The sequence below is a fragment of the Lissotriton vulgaris genome, chromosome 9, assembly GCF_964263255.1.
Source record: "Lissotriton vulgaris chromosome 9, aLisVul1.2, whole genome shotgun sequence".
Taxonomy (NCBI): domain Eukaryota; kingdom Metazoa; phylum Chordata; class Amphibia; order Caudata; family Salamandridae; genus Lissotriton; species Lissotriton vulgaris.
In genome coordinates, this window is record NC_141697.1 from 932216769 (window position 1) to 932233947 (window position 17179).

The 17179-nt window shown below is 45.1% G+C and overlaps 1 protein-coding gene across 1 annotated transcript in view; it reads right to left on the reverse strand.

The window, feature by feature from the left end:
- RNF123 (ring finger protein 123) overlaps positions 1-17179 on the reverse strand; it is a 2099603-nt gene that overhangs the window by 25121 nt on the left and 2057303 nt on the right. Inside the window, exon 38 of the mRNA XM_086938772.1 lies at positions 4308-4393. Within this exon, the coding sequence (XP_086794898.1) occupies positions 4308-4393 (86 nt within the window). The remainder of the gene's footprint in view (positions 1-4307; positions 4394-17179) is intronic.

Consider the following 17179-nt stretch of genomic DNA (forward strand, 5'->3'; position numbering starts at 1 on the left):
TAACAGTTCTTTCTGGACTCCAGGAGTTCTTGTGCAAATCAAAACAAAAGCAGGGGGAATTCCCGGGCTGCTGGAGGCTTGGTTTGTTTAAAGAACGCGTTGTGCTTTCTAGGAGTCTATGGGAGTAGCCTTGCCGTGCTTTGGACTGTATGGGCTATCACTAAATATGGATGTGATTCTTATGCCTTTATAAGGATACTATTTATTAAAACCACATAAGGGCATGAATCGGGAATATCGAATTAGGGTCCTAGATAGAAATACAACACCCACTCAATGTATTAATGTCCATCATTACTAAAAATAAGCAATATTAAACATATGATGCATGTGTGTTTTCCAACCCACCCCAAAATACATAATTGCATTTGAAATGGTGTAATGGTTTATACACAAAAATGAGTATTTGTACTGTACGTTTTTTCAAGCAAGGTTATCTTTCAGTTAAATGTATATATATCAGCTGAACGAATTGCGAAAATTACACATGAAATGGCTCTGTATACAGAAGAGAAGGTCGAGACCATTTCATCACATATTTATACGATAATGTACATGTGCTAGAGGCTGAGGTAAAATATTGTCTCTAGTGTCTCTAAAAATAGAAGCTCTGTTCTCTAAGAATAGTTCTACTTTAAGCAAAGTATCATGTGCCGGAAAAAAAATCGTAAATATTTTGATTTGAAAGAAAAATAATTTCGCTTTCAGGGGAAAAATAGTTCCAAATGTTTTCAGTTGCTTTGTTTAACAGAACTGAAGGCCAAATGCAGAGTTCAGGGAACGCTGTGTGCTTGTTGTTTTTAAAAGTTATTCTCGTTGTTCAGGGGAGAACATCATATCGACAGGCTTGCAAAAAATTGGTCTACAACATCAGGTGAAAGTTCGACCAAGTTTGAAAATACTGAAACTGTGCAGTTCTGTGCGTGATTGCTATCATTGATGTTTGGATCAGCAATGCTCACAGAAGGTTGTACCTGTTTGGTGCTGCTTTCCTCTCGTACTTCACCGCCACCTACTCGTAGTGGTGAAGTCTCAATGAATGCCGTCATCAGAATAGGTAGCCGCTGGGGACAACACGTTGCATGAGTCGTTACCCGACAAAGCAAAGTATCGATATCCATTGGTACTGCTGATGGTAGGGTAAGACAGACGTCCAACACGCATTCTTCTTCGCATAGCAGACATCGAAGCACAGGTAAGATGCAATCCTGCCAGATTGGTCTGAATGAAAGAAACCAAGTTGTACTCAGATCTCTTAGCTGGGCCAATCCGAGGACCTTAGTGATACGGTCTCGGTATCGTATTGCTAGGATCGTTTCTTCCATCGTTGCTGGAGTCTTGTCTGTGGATTGGTACAAAAGGGGGTGGTGATGGACGGAGCATCTGAATCAGTCAAACACTCACACCCAGTCAAAAGATCTGGGTTTAATCCATCACTGTTTTTTAGCCCACTCTGCCACACCAGTTCAGACATGGCTCTATGCAAATCAGTCTGACCCTGTGCCTCATGGGAACAGTCCAGCCCGAACTGCCAAGCCATGTCTTCCCTGGACCGGAAACAAGCTTCCGAGGACCGGTTTCTGGCATTCCAGCCTTCTTCAGCCCGGCTTGCTTGAATCCAGTGGCAAAGTGAGCAAGGGACTCACGTCTGAGCATACCCTGCCACACTTATGGCAGCCAAAAGCGGTACAAAAGGGGGTGGTGATGGACGGAGCATCTGAATCAATCAAACACTCACACCCAGTCAAAAGATCTGGGTTTAATCCATCACCGTTCTTTAGCCCACTCTGCCACCCCAGTTCAGACATGGCTCTATGCAAATCAGTCTGACCCTGTGCCTCATGGGAACAGTCCAGCCCGAACTGCCAAGCCATGTCCTCCGAAGTTTGTTTCCGGTCCAGGGAAGACATGGCTAGGCAGTTCGGGCTGGACTGTTCCTATGAGGCACGGGGTCAGACTGATTTGCATATAGCCATGTCTGAACTGGGGTGGCAGAGTGGGCTAAAGAACGGTGATGGATTAAACCTTTTGACTGGGTGTGAGTGTTTGATTGATTCAGATGCTCCGTCCATCACCACCCCCTTTTGTACCGCTTTTGGCTGCCATAAGTGTGGCAGGGTATGCTCAGATGTGAGTCCCTTGCTCACTTTGCCACTGGATTCAATCAAGCCGGGCTGATGACGGCTGGAATGCCAGAAACCGGTCCTCGGAAGCTTGTTTCCGGTCCAGGGAAGACATGGCTTGGCAGTTCGGGCTGGACTGTTCCCATGAGGCACGGGGTCAGACTGATTTGCATATAGCCATGTCTGAACTGGGGTGGCAGAGTGGGCTAAAGAACGGTGATGGATTAAACCCAGATCTTTTGACTGGGTGTGAGTCTTTGATTGATTCAGATGCTCCGTCCATCACCACCCCCTTTTGTACCGCTTTTGTCTGTGGATTGGCTTGCCATATCGGAGCAGAAGGAACAAAAATAAAATCCCTGCTACGAGTCCCAAAATTAAAGGTAGGCCGCCAAAGACAGAATGGACAAAATTCGGGAAGATGCACAGAACTGTTTCAAATGGTGTTAACAGTCCCGAAGAAATTGTCTTAAATACATGTGCAATGCCACTGGTATCAGACATGTATAAAACTTGACTTTAACATTTCTGTGAAATGCACGGGGCAATTTGTCGATAAAAGGATATGTATCTCTGCCGCTGTCCTTGCAACTTGCAGATCATACATTTCTTTGGATGAGGTCAAAAGCACAGTTGTCTGTAAAAGAATAGACTTCATTCTGCTTAAAGTATCAATTCGAATAGATGAGATATTCACATAAGGCCATATTGCCGCCTCCATGTCTGGATTGCTGTTTGGATACAATACTTGCATACAGCAAACGACCCTGGAAGTAATAGTTACGAGATAGCATTCTCCTGGCACCATTCCACAACAGCTGTGGTCAGTTATTACAACGTAGCTACCGTTGGAGAGTTGTCTGAAGAATGGTTCTATCTGTATTGCAGGAGTGCCTTGCAGGTGACATGAAAGGTTATTTGAAGACTCTTCGCAGGCTCCATGCAAGTTAATACCTTGACACAGAAGTGTACTGCTTAGTGATTTTTTAAAAAAAATTGCCACTAAGGAATACCTCCTTTTTCCCTTCACTATAACATATGTGTGTGTAAGGTAAATCCCAGGTTGATTTGATGTATCCTTTACCCAACCTTTCATACTGGCCTGCTGGTATATATTCTTGGCAATATATTCAATGCATCTTTCATTGCTTGGGCTTTCTCGTTGATGATCTTTGTGTGAGGAGGGGTTTCTGATGTGTCGAAGTTGCAAGTGGGTGGCATTTGGAAATATAATTATTTGTTCTCTGAAGTATGTCAACTTTACCACTGAAGTGGTTCGCTTCTATATCTTCCTCAGTTTCCTAAGTTTGGCAAGCATTTGTCTACTGACATTCTCATTTTACCTGAAAGTACACCTGCCTGAGGTAATTAATTCTGGGTGGCTTGGTCTGATTTTTTTGGAGTTGCAGATGAGGGAATGGGGACAGTGTTTCTGTGATTTCAATATCAATTATTTGGTGGCATCTCAGCATTCGTTGACGGGTCTAGATTTTTAATTCTGCGGAAGATGTGCTCTGTGAAGGCTTACTCAGTGAACTTTACATTGAGCACATCACTCAATTATATGTGGGTGATTTTTGGGGGCTATGGGGCAAGTTAAGTTGGAGAGTCCACACAAGTGATATCCAGAGATCATATACTAAGGAAACTTACTTGCTATCATGCTCATATTCAAGTTAGCTGTTAGGGAACAAAGGAATCATACTGAACTGTCATTTTCAACAAAGACTGTCAGCACACAACTGCAATGCTTTAAAGAGGACATGATCTACATGCTCTACAAAAGGTAAAACATAATAGATTATTTTATGTACATTAAATCCAGTTATAGTTTACCTCACTATCACATCCTTAGTAAACCTAGATGAGCTCTTATACAATACATAAACCATGAATAGGTGACATGTTCTGCCAGGGCCAAAACCAACCACATACTTCTAAAGAAGTCACTGCCAGATGCTATGTTAAAAATAACCAATCATAACATTTGGTACATGCATTACCTTCCTGAAGACAAACCAGCTATTATGTCTTCATTTTATATCGAATTCCATTTGTTCATTAACACCAATTATTGGGGTCAATATTTAAAAAACACTCTGAACTCTTTGAAGCATTACTTATATTCTTGACAATGGCAAGTTAATCAAAATCGTAGTGAAACATCGAATACCATTCACTTACTTGCAGGACTTGTGAGAACATGGTTTAAAAACAGCAGAGATGGGGTGTGCATAGCAAATTGGACAAAGGTCTTCCTCGCTGGTAGGCTGTAAAACAGAAGACATTAAAATGTTAAAACAAACACTTGAAAACTAGAATGATCCGAAATCTCATCCCTTAATTCACTATGAGAAATGGCAAATATTTCTCAGCCTCTTCAAACTTTACTTTTCATTTGGACATTAACCCCTTGCATGCTCATGTCATGCGTGACGGGTGGAGTGTGCTGACGACCGGGGGCCGTCCGAATCCCGCCCACTATGTAAATCACCCGCACAGCCCGAAAATTCGCAGCGCATGCAAGGGGTTAAAAGGAAAGTACCAGTGTATACACAACTACTTTCAGCATTTGTCTCTTGCTCTATGGAGTTACATAGTCTACGTTTGTCACATCAAACAGGACCTGATTTATCAGTACTTCCATGAGGTTAAAATTACCTGTAATGATTATGTTACTTACACCGTACGCATCTGCTCGTGGCATGTAGAGCTGTAGATTCACATGCTCTGCGTACTCCTGCCATCTAGTGTTTGATTCAGAGCTGTGCAAGTTGTTTTTCTTCGAAGAAGTCTTTTGAGTCAAAAGGTACCTCCTCTCGGTGATATTGTGCATGGGCATAGACTCCTTTGTTAGATTGTTTTCCCCGCAGGCAGATGAGAAAGGAATGTAATTAGGGTGTAATAATGAAGATGTCCATGCTAAATGTAAATTTATCAGAGAGAAGTGAAATGTAACTTCAATGGTCACAGGAGTCCGGGGAGGAGATAGAGCACACGTGAATCTACAGCACTACGTTACAAACAGATGCTTACATGGTAAGTAACATAATCTGTTCGATGGCCTGTGTGGCTGTAGATACACATGCTCTCCATAGACTGTAAAGCAGTCCCTCCACTTAAGCGGTGGATAATGTGCAGGAGTTGCAGTAGTCTGAAAAAGGGTGACCTACACTGGCTTGTTGGTGTTCTAAAATGTCCACAAAATAATGTTTTGTAAATGTGTGTGGTGTAGACCATGTTGCTGCTTTACAAATGTCAGTTATGTGAATATTTCCTAAAAAAGCCACAGTTTCTTTTTAAGTGGAATGCTCTCTGGGAGTTCTAGGTAATGGTCTTTTGGCTTTAATGTAGCAGATTGTAATGCCTGATTTGGATATAGGGTTACCTTTATGAGGTGGAGAAATGGCTACAAACAGTTGTTTTGTTTTTCTGAATGTTTTAGTTTATCTGTGTAGAACATCAGTGCTCTTTTTACATCTAGGGTATGAAGAGCTCTTTCCGCTACAAAATCAGGGTTAGGGACAAAAACTGGATGCTCAATGGATTGATTGAGATGAAAATGAGAGACTACGTTAGGTAGGAATTCAGGATTAGTATGGAGAACCAGTTTATCTTTATGTATTTGAAAGAAAGGTTCTTTTAATGTTAATGCCTGAAGCTCCCCAACATGCCTGAGTGAGGTTATGGTAACAAAAATGCCACTTTCCCTGAACGAAATTGAAGGGGGTATGAGTGAAGAGGCTCAAAAGGTGGAGCCATGACTCTGGCAAGTACAATATGAGGTTCCAAGAGGGTGCAAGAGGAACCCGAGGTAGAGTAACTTGTTTGAGTGCTTCAATGAACGCTTTAATAAATGGTATTTTGTAGAGGGATAGATTCGGTTTATTTTGTAGACAGGCAGCTATTGCAGCACAATGCAATCGAATAGAAATGTATGCTAAATTGGATTTTTGTAAATTAAGCAGGTAGCAAGCAATGTCTGGCACTGTGGCCTTCATAGGATTAATTTGTTTAGGTTGGCAGTAACAAACAAAAGTTTCCATTTTGCAGCATAACAGGCTCTAGTTTGGCCTGAGTGCTTGCTTAAGAAAGTCAGACCAATCTCGTGGCAGGTTTAATTCACCAAACTCTATGACTTCAGGAGCCAACTCGCTAAGTTGAGCATTTTGGGGTCCGGATGTCTGATTTGTCCTTGATCCTGGGTGAGAAGGTACGGCCTGTTGAGGAGCTTGTCGTGTGGGACTACTGAGAGATCTAGTTGTGTTGTGAACCAGGGCTGACATGCCCAGGTGGGAACTACAAGGTTCACAGTGAGAGATGTTTGCCTGAGTTTCCAAACCAGAAATAGAGGGAGAGATGGAAAAGCATAGGCAAATATCCCTGACAAACTCATCCATATTGTCTTGCCTTTGGATAGTGGGCGTGGGTATCTGGAGGCGAAGTCTGGGCATTTTGCATTTTCAACTGTGGCAAGCAGGTCGATTTGTGGATACCCACACTTCTGAAAGTAGGGAGGGAGTACTTGTGGGTGGAGTTCCCACTTGTGGGTCTGTTTATGCGTCCTACTGAGCAGGTCTGCGAGAATGTTGTCGCCACTGGCAGATATTCTGCCAGCGAAGGAAAATGATGGTGAAGAACTGAGTTCCATATGGTCTGAGTGAGATGTGACAGCTTAGAGGACCGTGTCCCCCTGTTTCATTTGATAGTACTGTCATGTGTCCCATGCAGGCCCATTATTGTTTTCCTTATGTTAGCATGAGCCTTTACTTTGCTTTGCACACGTTACTGTGCGCACGTATTTTTCTTTGTGCCACATTGTGCTTTCACACAGATCCAAATGTTTTTTCGTTTTTTCCTTTCCTGGTATTTCGTCTGAACACCATAGAGAAGATCAAACAACAATGCCCCTTGTTATTCTGTTTTGGTAATGAACTAAAACATAGACAAAACACAAAAATGCAGCTGTTTGGGAACACATGATCTTTGTCATACAGTAGCACAGACGGGATTGCGACTAAACCTGAGTTTTAGAACCTTCACCTGTTCATACTAAGGTACAAAGTCTGCTGCAAACATCCAGAGATCCTTTGATATATAATCACTTTGCTTCTGTAGAAGGATAGGGGGGTTAGCTTATCCTGTCTTATACAATGACAGCTCCTTTTATGATTTATGGATTACTTATTATGCTAACCGTATTTGTGTAATTGGGCATCTCCTTACTTATTGTAGCACATATACTGCATGCTAAAACTTGATTGTGTAACAAAATATTTTTTAACTTTTCTTGTGTCTTTGTCAGATCTTATTGTGGCCACGTACGATTGTGAGAGCGAAAGGGTGTGTTCTGTCACCGCAATTCCTGAGAGGGTCCGGAGTGTTGTGTTCTGGGGTGTCTAATCACTTGTTCTTCTGTGAGTGAGTAGGAGGGCAAGTGAGACACTATAGCTAGTCGGTCCTGGGCTCATAGCTACTAAGGTGGTAGGATAACTCAGTCCCTGCCTACTAAGGTTCTATGATCCTAAGCATAGTTCTGTGATTTTACAGAATCCCTGCAACATGGCTCTGCCAACGTTTGGTCTGGTACTTATTTGCGGGACCTCTGAGTAGCGTTTGTGGTCATCCACTATACCGTTGCCACGAGACGTCCGTGGTGTGTGGGCTTTACCTCCTCAGTTTGAAGGCACTTTCTATTGCTGCAGGTTTTTTAAGCTTGGATTTTAAAAGGTTCAAATCCACTCGAAGGGAGCACACATAAGGTAAGTCAGAACAAGGTTCAAGACCCACTGGGGCACAATATCCAGGCATGGAGGCGCAGAGTTGACAGGTTCGGGTGGAGAGCCGTACCTTGCTGCTGCGACAGAAGATCTTCCCGAATGGGCAGCCTGATCAGAGGATCGACACTCATGCTCAGAAGTTCTAGATACCAGACTCTCCTAGCCCAGACCGGTGCCACAAGAATGAATTGGCCCGGTCGGTCCTGATCTTCAGAACCCTGGGCAGGAGTGGTATGGGCGGAAAGGCGTACAACAGGCCTGAGCTCCACTCGCGAAGAAAAGTGTTGCCGAGCAATAGCCACCTTTGAAACTCCAGTGTGCAGTACAGCTGACATTGCACGTTCTCTTGGGAGGCGAGGAAATCTAACCAAGGGTCTCCCCACTGCTGAAAGAGACCTTGCGCCACCTTCGACTGGAGACGCCATTCATGATCCTGAAAGCATCAACGGCTTAGATCATCCACCCTGGCGTTCAGAGAACCTGCCAGGTGTTGAACCACCAGTGATAGGCCCTGCTGTTCCAGCCATGTCCAGAGACGCAGGGCCTCTCGACAAAGGGTCCACGACCCCACCCCGCCCTGCTTGTTGCAGTACCACTTGGTGGTGGTGTTGTCCGTGAACACCCGCACCAGCTTCCACTTGACAGAGTGAAGAAATGCCTTCAATGCCAATTGAATCACTCAGAGCTCCAACAAATTTATGTGGAGTTCCACCTCCGCCGGAGGGCAGTGACCCCTGATCTCCACCTCTCCCATGTGGGCGCCCCATCCCAGAAGAGAGACTTCCGTCACAACTGTGAAATCTAGTTGGGGGAAGGCAGAGAGGTCTGCCGCAGACACAATCACGGTTCGTTAACCACCACTGCAGATCCTTCGCAGTCCCTTCGGAGATCTGAACCATGTCCGTGAGATTTTCCCGGTGCTGTGCCCATTGGAACTTCAAGTTCCACAGCATAGCCCGCATACACCATCTGGCATGTCTTATCAACAGGATGCAGGAGACCATCAGACCCAATAGCCTCAGAGTCAACCTCACCGAAATCCCGGATGGAGGCTGAATCATCGTAATCATATCATGGACTCGCTGCTCGGGAGAATAAGCCCGAAACTGCACTGTGTCCAGAAAAGCTCTGAGCGTTTGTTAAGGAGTCAGGTGCGACTTCGGAACGTTTATAAAAAACCCCAGCGAAAGCAGAAGGTTCGCCGTAGTCTGAAGTTGGAAGACGACTGCCTGGGGCGAGGACGCATTCAACAGCCAGTCGTCGACCTAGGGGATGACTGACACCCCTAACCTGCGCAGATGAGCTGCAACCACCGCCAACACTTCGGTGAACACCCGAGGGGCACTGGTAAGACCGAAGGGGAGCACGGTAAACTGAAAGTGCTTGTGGCTTACCTTGAACCACAGGTAACGCCTGTGGCCCATCAGAATGGGGATATGGAAATACGCATCTTGTAGGTCCAATGCCACATCCAGCATCCGTGGTATAGGGCAGACAAGACCTGACCTAAAGTGAGCATTTTATATTTCTTCTTTTTTGAGGAAGAGATTGACATGCCGAAGATCCAAAATGGGCCTACAGAATAGAAATGGGGATTCACATAGTGACTGATAACATATCAAAATACCACTCAAAGATGGCACCCATGGTCATACCATCGACCGGCCAACTACACCACTCAAAGATGGTGCATGTGCTCTAAAACTCTATCTGCTTAGATCCACTGGTAAGTCTTTAGTATCTTAACCACCAACCATCACATTTAATCAAATCAAAAATTCATTATAGGACACCCGCTGTTAACAATATCTTGATAACAATAAATATCAAGAACTTTGTTCACTCAAACGCCCACGCATCACGTCACACATTAAGGCGTAATTAACTCACTGATTGAACACACTGCTGCTATATAAGGAACAGGGGCCAACCTTCCCGTTACTGGCAGAGACAGGGAGAGGCACGCAGGTGGAGCAGCCCTGCTCAAACGGGAGAACCGTGAGTAAAAATAGAAAGGAAACCCCTTTTAATAAGCGAGGAATCATCTCTCAAGTTTTTCCTAGCGATTAGCCTGAAAATATTTGTTTCTTAAAAAGAAGCCTCATTTATACATATACTGTCCCTCTTTTGTGTCAAACCTGCCAAACATGTGAGAAAGTTAGGCTGTATGCATAGTTCACTGACCCACTTAGAACTTTTTTGACCAGCTAAGTGGGGCACTACGAAGCCGCACACGTCCAAGCAGAGCTCTGTGTCTTTCTCCTCAGGCCTCCAAAACCAGTAAACCATAACAAATCCGGAAAACTCTGTGCAATGTGGACTATATAGGAAAATCCCTCTAGCATGCGGGGTTTGTCTCTGGACTCTGTATAACAGCTACCAAGTTTTCGTAGTCTTCAAATCAATGAGGTTTTATTTCTCAACAACAAACTTTATTGATTACTACAGCTGCATCTTAACACTATTTTTTGCCTTCTCTAATTTCACAGTTCCCGAGTGCCCTCAGTGATCTCATGTTATGTTATGTTATGTTATTATAAGTTTGTAGAGCGCTATATCACCCAGAGGTATTTAAGCGCTATCAGCGGACACACAACAACAGTAAGCACCAGACTGCCGAATCACAGGGGCCCCCAAGCCTCCAGAAATAGCAGTCTTCAGCTTCTTCCTAAACACTAGCAGATTGGTTTCCTTCCTAAGTTCTGCTGGGAGGTGATTCCATGCCAAGGGGACAATACTGGAGAATGCTCTGCCACCCTTGGATGCAAGGTTAAACCGAGGGCATATCAGGATACATGCATCCGCAGACCGAAGGGTCCTACTTGGCAAGTAATTAGTGAGCCGTTCCTTGATGTATTTGGGGGCTGAGCCATAGATTGCCTTATGTGCGATGAAGAGGCTCTTAAATTTTACTCTTTGAGCGATTGGCTGCCAGTGTAGGCTACATAGTAAAGGCGTGGCTCGAGTTTGCCTAAGTTTGTTAAAAATGAGCCTGGCCTCATCGTTCATTACAACCTGAAGTCTTGCCTGAAGGTTTTTTGGGAGGCCATAGTATAAGGAATTGCCATAATCCAGCCGTGCCAGAATCAGAGCAGAGACCGCTAGCCTAAGCGTGGAAAAGGAAAACAGTGGGGAGAGTTTCTGCAGCTGGCGTAACAAACTAACACAAGTGCCCACCACTGAAGATACCTGCTGTGTCAAGGATAGCAGGGCATCAATTTTAATGCCTAGGCTTTTTACTGCCAGTGCTGGTTCTGGAAGTGGCCCTAGATCGGCCGGCCAGAACTGATCACTCCACGGATTGGCAGCTGTCGTAATTGCCAGGACTTCCGTTTTGTCCGGGTTTATTTTTAAAGAGTTATCCGACATCCAGTTGATCGTAAACTTGAGGATGTTTTGCATTCTCAAGTGAGCCTTAGCTGAGTCGTCAATCTGGATCAGGATTGGTGTATCGTCGGCATAATTATAAACTCTACAGTCCATCCTGTTCAATGCTGCAATCAGAGGCTGCAGATATATATTAAAGAGCAGGGGTGACAGAGCCGAGCCTTGGGGCACACCACATGTCAACTTAGCTGGTTTTGACACAAGGTCTGTGAGTTGAACTCGCTGCGAGCGGTCTTCAAGGAAAGACGTCAACCAGGCTAGGACTGTGCCCTGTATCCCCTGGTCCTATATCCGCAATAGAAGTTGGCAGTGATTAACGGTATCAAATGCCGTGGATAAGTCCAGGAGGACCAGGGCACAGGGTTTTTTTTTGTCAGCCTTGAGTCTCAGGTCATCCAGCACGGAAAGCATTACCAATTCCGTGCAGTGGTGAGCTCTGAAACCCGCCTGATTGGGCTTGAGGAGATGATTGCCTTCAAGGAAGTGAGTGAGAGAGTGCAGCACATGCTGCTCGAGAATTTTGGCGAGAAAAGGAAGCTGAGAAATTGGGCTAAAATTCTTTAAGTGTTTTTGGGTCGGCACCGGGTTTCTTAAGTAGAGGAACGAAGCTTGCCTCTTTAAAATTGGAGGGCACATGTCCCGTCTCCAAGGAACGATTCAGCAGGGCAAGCACTTTGTCCTCCATCCCGGGCCATCCCAGCTTAAAAATCTGAGGCGGGCAGGGGTCTGCTGGCGAACCAGATTTCACCCAGTTCAATTTAATCGCCAAAGATTCCTTGGTGAGGGCTGGCAACTCAGATCGGTTGTTCGTAGTTGGCCTTGCGGGGGTTGGGAGGGATTCAATAGCGCAGGGAAGGTTTGATTTCTGTTACCAAATCCATAATTTTATTCATAAAGAAGTCTTGGGAGTCTTGACAGTCCTTTAAATTAAAAGTAGGCTTTGGCCCTTTGACTGTCCGTAGATCGTTTAAGACTTTAAAAACTTCTTTCTGGGGGTTGGCCGCCTCTTGGATGGCCTTCCTCAAACGAATAGCTTTTTTATAAGACACAAGCTGCAAAGTATAAGCCAATGTGCACTAGGCGAACGGGACTTACGCCAAGCTCTTTCGCGTTGGCGGAGGACTTGTTTTAATTCCCTAAGATCTTTTTTTAAACCATCCTGCAGCTTTGCCCTTGTCTCTCAATCTAATTTTATGAGCCGGGGAACTACCTCGATGGCTTCCTTAAGTAAAGACACCAAGGCAGCACTTTCAATGGCCACATCGTCCACCGACGACGAGGGGTATACAGATTGTGATAAAATGGCAGTTAAATCATCAGCTTTAACCTGCTTCCAACTGTGCAGTAGTTTCCACTCTGGTTTAACTTCCCGCTGTCCTAACAGGAGTGGAAAGTGTCCTTCAATCAGATAGTGGTCAGACCAGGGACATGGGGAGATCACGGGAGGGGCTAAAAGTCGGCGGGATGACCAAATCAGATCCAAAGTATGGCCCTTCTCATGTGTTGGCTCCTCTGCCATCTGTATAAGTCCCAAAGAGGCTAAAACCTCTTCAAGTTGTTTTGCCTGGCCGTCCTTCGGGGTAATTTCCCAATGGAAAGGTCCTGCCTTTGATACCAAGGGGTGAGAAACATGATGTATTTTGTAAAAAAACAAGACAACAGTGTCTAGAGGTTTGCCATCGATGGTGGGGCCTATTTTGTGGTATTATTTACCTAGACAGCTATGGCTCATATACCTACCTTATGAATGAGCCTCTTCATAGAGTAAGGTACTGTATGAACAACCAAGTAAACGTATGGATAAAGAACTACACTGGCACAATCTAATCATTGTTCTTTTACCTATTTTTGTATGTCTGTCACTATGCTGAGAATTTTTTTTTAATTATTCACATCACTGTTGTTATGCACGCACTTATGCAAACCTATAGCGATAATATTCACGCTAAGGGAAATGCGCGCCAGGCCCTCTAATGGATGACCCAGACAATATAAGAAAACAAGTTACTTACCTGTAACTTTGGTTCCCCAGTATTGGTAACTTTCATAGATTCCCATGCTTTTGTATCATTCCCCGTCATCGGAATGGGAGTCTATGTAACAAAATAATATAGCAGTAGGCACAAAAGAAAAAGAAAAAGACCTAGGCCTCATTCCCTTTTGTAGCATATCCGCCTCTTTTTGTAAAAGAGACCAAACTAAGCATCAGCCAATCAGAAGAGCCTCACCCCATAGAACCCTCCTAAAGGAACCTCAGAGCCTCAGATTTACGTAGCCATTGTGTAACAGTCACCCCATCTGCTGAAGCCTGAGCTTTCCTCGGGGAGGTGCGAGGGCGCATCGGAATCTATGAAAGTTACCAATACTGGGGAACCAAAGTTACAGGTAAGTAACTTGTTTTCTTGCCCCAGTATTGGAGCTTTCATAGATTCCCATGCTTTTGTATCAGAGTACCAAGCAGTCAGCAATAAAAAACACTTTTTGTGGCATAAACATACATTGCAATAGCCATCAGTACATGATAGATACAAAATGTGTAGAAAAAGGAAGGTGGGATAGAAAGGAAAGCTCACCAATTAGTGGAAGAGGTTCCTCAGGACTGCCTGGCTCACAGCTGTGTCCTCCTGTGTCAAGGATTCCAAGCAGTAAAGCTTTGTAAAGGTGTGCACGCTGCTCCAAGTCGCAGCCCTGCAAATATCTCTGATGTGCACTCCCGCGAAGAGAGCTGTCGAAGAAGCCACCGATCTTGTGGAATGCGCTCTAATTCTGCTGGTCAGCGGCTTACCCGCTGTCGAATGGAAATGGAAAATGGCACTGGAAATCCATCTCGCAATACTTTGTTTTGAAAGAGGGAGGCCTTGCGAGGACCACCAAAAGCAGTGAACAATTGGGAAGATTTACGGAATCCTTTGGTGCAATCCAAATAAAATGTTAAGCACCGTTGTACATCCAGAGAATGCAGGGATCCTCTCCGCTGGTGTGGAAGGGTGAGGACAGAAAGATTTAAGGATAACTGGCTCATTCAAGTGAAAGTCCGAGAGCACTTTGGGTATGAACCTCAGATTAGTTCTTAAGATTACTGTATTCCTTTTGAATTGGAGAAACGGTTCCTGAATTGTGAGAGCCTGCAACTCCCCAATCCATCTCGCCGATGTGAGGTCAAGAAGGAGAGCCAATTTTTATGAAAGGAATTTCATGTCCGTTCGATGTATTGGTTCAAATGGCTCTTTCATGAGCTGTGTGAGGGCCAAATTCAGTTGCCTAGTAGGAGGCGGAGGTCTCACTGGGGGATAGACATGGAACAATTCTTTAAGAAACTGTTTAATTATCCTAGAAGACCAAAGAGAAGGTCCAAATGCACAACGTCTGTACCAAGAAATCGCTGCCAAGTGAACTTTTATAGATGAATGGGCCAGTCCCGTCTTAGCTAAGGACAAAAGATAAGGCAGAAGTTGATGAGGTTGAAAAGAGAAAGGGTCAACACCTTCTTTCCTGCACCAAATGCCAAATCTTTTCCATTTGAAACGGTAAGTCTTATTCGTGGAAGGAGCTCTAGCCTGGGAGAGAACCTCTCATTTCATTTGAGATGGGAAGGTTCATGGATTCTCGCTGCTCAGGAGCCATGCTGTCAGGTGCAATGAAGCTGGATCCGGATGCCAAATTTGCCCCTCGGACATTGTGAGAAGGTCCGGAATGGTTTGCAAGGGAAGAGGAGGAACAAGCGACAACAGATGGAGTTCCGTGAACCAAAACTGTCTCGGCCAAGCAGGGGCTATCAAGATCATCTTGCATGGCTCCACTTTGATTTTCCTGATAAGTCTCGGGATCATTGGAATGGGGGGAAAGGCATAAACAAATGTCCCTGACCAGGCTATCGAAAGTGCATTCCCCAATGATCCTTGATGGTGAAGCCTGAGTGCATAAGACCAGCTTTTCTTGTTGGTCGGTGTGGCAAATAGATCTATTGAAGGCTTGCCCCACTGTTGGAAAACCTTGTCCAGAACTCGCTCGTTCAGTTCCCACTCGTGACTGACTGAGGATAGCCTGCTTAGTCTGTCTGCATTTTCGTTTAAGATCCCTGGCAGATGTTCTGCCTGCAGTAAAATCCCGTGAAGGATCACCCATTCCCAGATTTCTTGAGCTTCCTGAGATAACGGGAGAGACCTGGTTCCTCCTTCTTTGTTTATGTAATGCATGGCCGTGGTGTTGTCCATCCGGATGAGAACCTTCGAACCTCCTAGTCGAGGGAGAAAAGCTTGAAGAGCCAGTTTGATTGCCCTGAGTTTCAAGAGATTGATGTGAAGAAGACGTTTCTGAGGTGACCAATGTCCACTGACATGCAGATTCTGCAGTACTGCGCCCCAGCCATCCAATGACGCATCCGTCGTCACAACCTGAGGAGACGGATCGCTCTCGAAGGATAGACCTTGGGATACGTTCTCCTGTTTTGTCCACCACAAGGCAGCTTTTCTCATTGCCATGGTGACGGTCACTTTGTCGTCGAACGATCCATCAATCCGTCTCCATTGGATGACCTGCTGCTCCTGAAGAGGACGCATCCTCAATCTGCAGTGTGGAATCAGAGGAATGCATGAAGAGATCACTCCTAGAACAGATTTGTAACGGAGTACTGAAAGATACCTTCTTCTTCTTAAGGCTAGCTCCATGGTTTTTTGAGATTCGAGTCCAAGATGGCCCCCAGGAAGCGTGCAGTCCTGGAGGGAAACAGAGATGATTTCTCCTTGTTTAGAGTGAGACCCAAATTCTGAAAAAGGTTTGTACATGCGTCGACCGCTTCCCTCGTGGCCTCCCTGGACAGGCCCTTCAGCAACCAGTCGTCCAGGTAAGGGAAGACTTGAAAGTGATTCTTCCGTAGAAACGCTGCAACTGGTGCCAGCACCTTGGTGAAGATTCTTGGGGCTGAGCGTAGACCAAAGGGTAAAACCCTGAATTGAAAGTGGCTCTTGGCTACAGTAAATCGTAGGAACCTTCTGTGTGCCGGGTGAATCGGTATGTGAAAGTACGCATCTTCGAGATCGAGCGTGGCCATGAAATCCCCTGGATTGATGAGACGTAGTATGTCTTGAAGTGAAACCATCCGGAAAGACAGGGAGATGAGATAGGTGTTGAGCTCCCTGAGATCTAAAATGGGGCGTCATTTCTCTAGCGTCTTCCTTATCAGGAAGAACCTGGAATAGAATCCTTCTCCTCTTTGAGTGGAGGGGACCGGCTCTATTGCACCTTTCAGAGGCATCTGATGAACTTCGAGCCGCAGAAGACTCAGATGTTTCGATGGGATGGCGGCCGGGGGCTTGGATGGTGGGATTTGTGTAAATTCCAAAGTATGGCCCTTTCGAATGATGTTTAGTGTAGGAGAGTAGGGTCTGCAATCCTATGGTCACCCCAGATTTTTTGCTTTTTGCTTCACTGGTTTACGACTTTCCCTGGCTGTGGGCCTGCTAATCAGACCCACAGAACTAGCTGTTCTCACTCTAAATTGACATCCATGTACCTTAGGTGCATTACCAATTGGTATTGGGTCACTCTTGTAAGTCCTTGTACAGTGCACCATAGGTACCCAGGGCATAAGTGAACCCAAGGCCTACCAGGGGCTGCAGCATGAATTATGCCACCCCTGGCTGGCCCTCCAAATCTGACACAACTGGCTGATCAATCAGCTGGGGCAAGGTGGTGTAATCACCCTTTGCTTTAGATATACTATACCTATATCTAAACCTAAAATGGACACATATACTCCTATAAGTAACTCCTATGGCAGGCCTTAACAATCCTGGAGGCAGAGTGCTTGGAATTATGTGAGATAGTGCTCTGGAATGAGCTGAGTCTGTCTGCAGCTTTCGGAACCAAGTCCTTTAGCTGTTTCCATGA